At 34.8% G+C, this 8,480-nt stretch overlaps 1 protein-coding gene across 1 annotated transcript; it reads left to right on the forward strand.

The window, feature by feature from the left end:
* Positions 1-1,643: 1,643 nt before the first annotated feature.
* LOC145112112 (uncharacterized) lies at positions 1,644-2,099 on the forward strand. The gene has a single exon (XM_079048322.1). It carries the CDS (start codon positions 1,644-1,646, stop codon positions 2,097-2,099), a length of 456 nt encoding a protein of 151 aa, XP_078904448.1.
* The last annotated feature ends 6,381 nt before the right edge of the window (positions 2,100-8,480 follow it).

Genomic DNA, 8,480 nt, shown 5'->3' on the forward strand with positions numbered 1-8,480 from the left:
TTTGCATGAGTAGTTTGGATTTGCAATAAACTTCTAACTTTTTGACCCTATAATATGCTTCTTCTTTGGATTTATTATAATGCTTTGATTGTTCCCACTTCTTTAATCACTACGAATATTTGTTTTACATAACAATTTCTTCTTCTTAATTGAAAATTTCTACAGTGCAAGCGAGATTAGTGAGACTTTCAGTTGGATCAGCAAAACCTGCTAAAAGCATATTAGATGATCTTCGGAATTCCAATGAAGGGGAAAAGAGTGACTACGATTGGTAAGATTTCTAGTAACTCCATGATCTTGCTTTTAGTTCAGATCTAGCTTCATTCTTTTCCAGAATCACATATATTTAATGACAGATCTGTCAAATCATATTATCTTGTTGGTAGACTACTTACATCTACCAATTCCAGTTGTGTACTAATAGATGCCCTCCTCTTCTATACACTAGCATACTACTTAACTACCCATTTCCAATTATTGTGTTTGTTGATTGATTTTCCATGAATTCTCATTGATTACCTGATATGATATAAGGTTACCATTTATTTCCCTTTTTTTACCTCACAAGTTAATCAAAATATGGTGAAATGGAAAGACTCAAAGCTGGTAACAGTTTGGTTCATGTGAAAACACAATAAAAATAACTAAAATGAATTCATTAGGCCTAACAGGTGACTAAATTGTCTGTTTATTATGATTGTAAGAAGATCCTGAACATTATGAATTTTGAAGTAGAACATGAAAGTTTTGATAATTTATAGTTATCTCCCTGGTTTATTACTAATCTCAGAGCTATTTTAAATTTTGTTGAAATTTATATCTCATTAATGTTGATGGCTTTTTAAGTGGAAATTTATATCTCAACTGTGTTTTGTTTCTTTGGGAAATGCGTTGAATCAGTGGACTATAAGAGGTGAGTTAAGTTTGACATTGATTATGGTCTTTGACTTTTTATACTCATGAAATATTAGAGAATGAGAAGGGCAGATTAGTAATTTTACAATACAAGTTATTCTATTTCCTATTTTACTCTTGCTGTATATATAGAAAAGGGATGTAATCAGATTTAGTAATGAAGAATATTTGTTCTTTCCATTTCTTGTTCATGTAATATGGTATCAGAGTAGAATCGCTCGAATTTCGCTGTTTGTTCTTGAAATTTCATCATTTTTTCTTTGATTGTCAGATTATTGTTTCCTTATATCGATTCATCTGTTCCAATGTCGACTGTTGGAAATTCTAGATCTAATTCATTTGGTTCAACAGTGTCTCCGATTAACGATCGTTTACATCCGTATTATCTTCATCACTCAGATAATCCTGGTTTTGTTTTGGTTTCTCAACCATTGATAGGTGAGAACTATCCTTCTTTGAGTCAAGCTATGTTAATCGCATTATCTGTCAAGAATAAAGTCGGTTTTATTGATGGATCGCTTCCTAAACCAAATTCTTCTGATGTTGTGATGTATAATTCATGGATGCGTAACAATAATCTAGTCATATCATGGATTCTTAATTCTGTCTCAAAGGAAATCTCTGCTAGTATCATGTTCTCAGAATCTGCTTTCGATATTTGGAATGATCTTAAGGATCGATTTCAACAAAGCAATGGTCCTCGTGTTTTTTAGATTCGGAGAGAAATAATGAATCTCGGTCAAAATCAAGATCCAGTTGGTGTTTATTTCACCAAACTCAAATCTCTATCAGAAGAATTGTCCAATTATCGGCCTCATTGTTCATGTGGAAAGTGTGATTGTGAAGGTGTCAAGAAGATAGAGGAATACTTCAAAACAGAACATGTGAAGAATTTCTTAATGGGATTAAATGATTCGTTTTCTCAAACTAGGGGACAAATATTGTTAATGGATCCATTACCAGATATCAACCGTGCTTTCTCATTGGTGGCTCAAGAAGAGAAACATAAATCAATTTCTAATGATACTCAAAACAACAATTCAATGGCATTTCTTGCTAAATCGAATAATCGCAAGCAAGTTTCAACCAATGTTCGCAGAGATCGTCCTTTTTGTTCTAATTGCAAGATTCAAGGGCATACAATTGATAAGTGTTACAAAATACATGGTTATCGACCCGGATAAAAGTCAAAAGGAAAAGTCAATCACACTGCTGCTGTTGTTGACCATGGTGAAAGTCAAACTAATCGGTCCTTAAATGATATGTTTCAAGGATTCACTCCAGCTCAGGGCCAACACTTGATGTCTTCTCTTTCAAGTCACATGATATCTGTTAATCCAAATGAGGAGACTACTACAAGTAAATTCTCTTCTTTATATGTTCATAATGGTAATCACTCTCAAGTTTGGGTTATAGATTCTGGTGCTACTCAACATATTTGTCATAATCTTGACATGTTCTTCAACAAAAGAAAGGTCAAAAATTATACTGTTACTTTTCCAAATAAAATGGTTCTTCTCCATTTCATTGTTCAGTTTGTCCCTTGCTAAACAGAAGAAATTACCATTTGTTTCTATGAATCATATGTGTAATGAATCGTTTGATTTGATCCATTGTGATATATGGGGTCCGTTTCATATACCTAGTCCTCAAGGATTTCGTTATTTTGTAACAATTGTGGATGACTACACTAGATATACATGGATTTTTCTCATAAAAAACAAGTCAGATGTTCAACAAGTTATTCCAAGATTCTACAACATGATTTTTAATCTATTCAATAAGAGTATAAAGAAATTTCGTTCAGATAATGCAAAAGAATTGGATTTTCAATATTTCTTTCATGAGAAGGGCATTTTACATCAACATTCATATGTTGCTAGACCTGAACAAAATGTAGTTGTTGAACGCAAACACCAACATTTATTAAATATTGCAAGGGCTCTAATGTTTCAAGCTACAATAACAGATCAATTTTGGCATGAATGTGTTCTTACAGCCTCTTATCTCATCAATAGAATACCTTCTGAATTACTCAAGAATCAATCACCATATTTCAGATTGTATGGTAAACAACCAGAATATTCACATCTTCGAACCTTTTGTTGTCTTGCATATGTATCTACTCTCACTGCACAAAGAACAAAATTCAGCCCTAGAGCCATAACATGTGTTTTTATGGGGTATCCACCAGAGATGAAGATTTGTTAACATCTAATAAGATGTTTTATTCTCGTGATGTTGTTTTTCATGAAGATTTGTTTCCCTTTCAAGATGGTTCTGTGATCAAGTCTAATGATCATTTTTCTCAAATTGTGGTGCCATTAGTTCTTTCAGATGAAAGTATTGAAAATCTCCAAGTTCCAAATGTTACCACTCACACACATGATAATCAAGATAATGAGCCAATTGTTGCAGAGGTTTAACCAATTCTTAGAAGGTCAACTCGACCACGAAGACAGCCATCATACCTTCGATATTTTCACTATAATGCAGTTCAAAATACACATTGCTCTTATCCTATCCAAGATTATGTTTCTTATGACAAGCTTTCTTCTACACACAAAGCTTTTGTTATGAATGTTTCAGCTAATGTTGAGCCATCTTCATATGCTAAAGCAAGTCATTTTAAAGAATGGAGAGATGTCATGTCATCTGAATTGGCTGCTATGAAAGCAAATAACACTTGGACCATTATGCCCTTACCTCCTGGTAAAAATTCAGTTAGATGTCGTTGGGTATATAAAATCAAATGTGGATCAAATGGTCAAGTGGAAAGACATAAAGCTTATTTGGTGGCTAAGTGCTTTACACAGCAAGAAGGGGTTGATTTTTTTTATACTTATTCACCGGTGGCCAAGCTTGTCACTGTAAAGATGCTTCTTGCTATAGCTGCTGAAAAGTCATGGGATTTAATCCAATTGGACGTTAATAATGCATTTCTTAATGACACATTACATGAGGAAGTCTACATGGACATTCCACCTGGTATTCATCTTCAGGGGGAACAATTACCAACAAGTTCAAAGTCTAAGCTTGTGTGTAAACTTCACAAATCTATCTATGGGTTGAAACTGGCTTCACGACAATGGTTTGAGAAGTTTTCTTATTTCATGCTTTCAGTGGGTTTTACTAAATCCCAATCAGATTATTCACTATTTCACGAAGGTCAAAATGAGAATTATGTTACTTTGTTGGTGTATGTTGATGACATTATCATCACGGGTTCGTCTTCCATTGAAATTGCCAAGCTCAAGTTACAGTTAAGTCATGTTTTTAAACTCAAGGACTTAGGCAATTTGGGTTACTTTTTTGGATTGGAAGTAGGAAAATCATCTAAAGGAATTTTTGTCCCAAAGAAATTATACATTACAGCTAATTGATGATGTTGGATTATTGGGTTCCAAACCAGTTAATACTCCAATGGATCCAAGGAAACCTTTGAATGAATTTGATGGTACTCTTTTGGATGATCCTACTTCTTACGGAAGTCTAACTGGAAGACACATTTATCTCAACATAACTCGTCCAGATATTGCTTTTGCAGTACAACAATTGTCCCAGTTTGTGTCGAATCCAAGAGATATTCACATGAATGCAACTAAACGTCTTCTGCGCTATCTAAAACAAAGTCCTGGTCAAGGTGTTTTATTTTCCAAACAATAAAATTTCCAATTGAAGGCTTTTTGTGATTCAGATTGGGGTCGATGTTTAGACACCAGAAGATCCATAACTGGGTTTTGTGTATTCTTAGGAGACTCATTGATCTCATGGCGATCCAAGAAACAACCTACTGTTTCTCGTTCCTCTGCAGAAGCAGAGTACAGGGCTATGGCATCTACTTCGTGTGAATTGATATGGCTAAAACAGTTGCTAAAAGACTTCAATATTTCCTAAAATGCCCCTGTATTGATGTTTTGTGATAATGATGTTGCTGTCAAGAATGCAACTAGTCCCACGCTTCATGAACGTACTAAGCATATCGAGATACATTGTCATTTCATTCGTGAGAAAGTGCTTGACAAATCTATTAAACTCATGCCAATTCGATCAGCTTTTCAACTAGCTGATATGTTCACAAAACCGTTGCCTTCCACGAAGATTGTACCTTTTATATCCAAGATGTTTCTCAAGAATATTTATTCTTCAGATACATCTTGAGGGGGAATATTAGAGAATGAGAAGGGCAGATTAGTAATTTTACAATACAAGTTATTCTATTTCCTATTTTACTACTGTTGGATATATAGTAAAGGGATGTAATCAGATTTAGTAATGAAGAATATTCGTTCTTTCCATTTCTTGTTCATGTAATATGAAAATATAAAAATTAGTTTTGTTTTAGGGTCTGCAATTGGGTTCACGTTGGATAGCATGTTGAAACTTACAGAGATACATGTAAGGAAAAATAGAATGACACTTATGCATTATCTTGTTTTGACCATTTATTCATGGATGCCTGTAGGTGCTTGTAGACAAACTACCTAACACTACAAGGAACGAGGCCTATACCGACGACTTTTACAGCACCTATGCCGACGACATGTCGTCGGTAAAACCTACACCGACGACTTGTCGACTGTATAAAGTCGTCGGTATAGCTCCGTCGGTAAAAGTCAAAAATGTCATCGGTATAGATGTCGTCGGTACAGATCCACCTATGCAGACTGTGAAGGCCAACCAGAGAAAGAAAAACCGACCCAAAGTTGTTGTAAATAACTTGAGCAATCAGTAACAAAGAAGAAAAGAAGGATTAAGAAGAATACGAGCTTGTCGACGGTAAAGGAGAGTCGCCGGAGGGGTAATTCTTCGTTGAGAGATCGACAGAGAAACAAAACACAGTTGTGCTGCAAATGAAGTCGATTGACTGAGATCTGCTAGGTTTAAACCCTATGCCGACGACATGTCGTCGGTATAGGGTTAGAAAAAACTACGTCGTTTCGATTTTTCCCAGGTTTGATTTTTCACGCGGATCGCCAACTCTTATTCCGACCACATGTCGTCTGGATAGATATCAACAAAACACCGTCGTTATTTTGTTTCAGCACAAACGAAAATAAATAAATCAAAATTATAAAATCCGTAACCTATACCGACGACATATCGTCGGCATAAGTTTTCAGTAGACCGCCAAAAAGCTTTTCGTTCCCGCTTAATCTATAGCAACTATAAGTCGTCGGAATAGAGTGCAGGTCAAAGATAGTTGGTCAAACTTTTCAGAACCCTGTACCGACGACATGTCGTCGGTATAGCTAACCTTTTAGCGACGACCTTTGTCGTCGGCATAGATGTCGTCGGTAAAGGATGCTTTTCTTGTAGTGTAAATATGATTTTTTTTAAGTTATCATTGGTTTTTTGTTTCTGTTTTCTGTCGAAATTGAAAGTCACATTGGAAGGACTAGTTGCCGCCCTACTAGAAAGAGGTGGTGATGACACCTGGCCTGCAATAAGGAAACTTTTTCATCAAGAAACCAAAACAACCATCTCTGACTTTTCTGATGCACTTTCTGGTTTTGAAATGGACAAAAAAAACCAATGAAGAAATGGTTTTGAAATAGACTGAAGTCAATCATTCAATCTATTATAAATTAATAATCTATAATGTATATTTATATTTCAGTCTTTAAAGTTGATGTCTGTATTGGGTTGCAAGTGGTTTGGATGTACATGGTGATAAGATTGGGGACGCATTAGTCCTAGCGTTAGTGGATCAAAAAAAAGACAAGAATACCCCCATGCAGGACCCATTGGTCTCCCGCACATGGGAAGAGGTAATTATTTGTACATTGTATTCACAACTGTGTAAATGATTATTTTTAATTGAATTTTGTGTATTATGTGCGTGCAAACAGGTTCCAGCAACAAACACACTCATAACTCCTGTTTAATGTAAATCATTATGGAGCCAATTTAAAAGAGAGACAGAGTATACTATTACTCAAGCCATTGCTTCCCAGGTATCTTTTAGAGTAAATTACCATTTTGATCCCCAAGTATCACAAATTTTTGCAATTTTTTTGGTCATTATTTGAGGTTCTTGTAACCTTTTTGGTCCCTACTCCATTTTACTTGGAACTTGGAAGAGAACTTTTTGGGACCAAAGTTGAAAAAACCAGCTACGCTGAGGGACCAAAAATGTAAATTTACTCATATCTTTTAGTTTTATGAATGAAGTGAAGTGATTCTAAGATTCTGCTTATGTTTCATGCCTTCCTGGTAATTGGTAAAAGGTTAATCTACTAGAGATGGTTTGTGATAATTGGTTTTTGTTAAATAAAGATGATGTGGCAAAAATAATAAGTCTTTCAGAGGTGGTAAAACGGGTGGGTTGGGTAACAGGTCAAAATGAGTACTTTTTTAATTTTTAGCCGCGGGTGAAAACTGGTCACATTGGCCCATCAATACCTTTTTTTTTTGTGTATTTCTGTTTTAAATTTTATCACGAGATAATGTATTGAATATGGTTAGAAAAATTGTATTAAATAAAATAATTGTCTTTATTCATTTGACCCATTTTTCTAACCATATTCAATACATTATCAATAATTGTCTTTATTCATTTGACCCATTTCCTTTATATCTATATTTTTCTTTCTAAATCAACTGTTTGGCCCATTATCAATAAATTAAAACCTGAATTTTTTAAAATGGTGGTTCTTTATTCAGGACGCATCTGCAGCTGTCTCAAAGCTTACTAGAGAAACATTTGGCCAGTATAGTGAATTCATTATTCTCTCATCTTTAAATTCTGAGGTGACAACTAATTTACTAACCTCTTCTTTTTTCTTTTGTGAAGTTGTTTGAAAGCTCTGGATTGATGCATATATCTACAGTCAAAATCACTTCTTTCTGCACTCCGCCAGCTGTCACATCAATCAATGGCTGGAACATTAAGTGGTATTTCATAAACATCAAGTCAGAAAACAGGAAGCATTAGTTTTGCATTTGAGAGAATGATATCCATTCTAGTCAATAATATCCACAATTCACACCACACATTGTCTTGTTTTGCAGGAATCCATTATGGTTGCTTGTTATTTTTGTGGGTTATCTTCTTTTCAAAGCTTTGTGGGTCCAACTAGACATATGCGGTGAATTTAGCAACGACATGGTGAGTTCCATTCCATCTAACTATATCAAATCATAAAGTCATATAATAGCAACATACTTCACAATTTGGCCCACTTAGTTCACAATTTATTTATTTATTATTTATTCTTTTTCCTGTTTCTTATATCTTTTTTTTATGCTTACAGCTTCTAGGAATTCTGTCTTTATCCACGAAGTTTCTTCCTACAGTCACAAATCTGCTTAGAAAACTAGCCGAAGAGGGGCAAAATCCTGTTGAAACCCAGCCACAAGTATTAGGGAGTTTTCAAGGGGTAGTTTCGTCATGTGGCTCACCCGGTGTAACCATGGAAAATGGAAACGGAACCGGGTACACTAGTCTCACCACACATGTCAAAGAGCAATAGGTTTACCCATCACTCATATCCATTTATTTAATCACACACTTGTACACATACATGCAAAACTCGTTTATTTACACATATATATCATTTTAT

This window comes from Lactuca virosa, chromosome 5, assembly GCF_052849685.1.
Source record: "Lactuca virosa cultivar CGN04683 chromosome 5, Lactuca_virosa_CGN04683_v6, whole genome shotgun sequence".
Classification (NCBI taxonomy): Eukaryota; Viridiplantae; Streptophyta; class Magnoliopsida; order Asterales; family Asteraceae; genus Lactuca; species Lactuca virosa.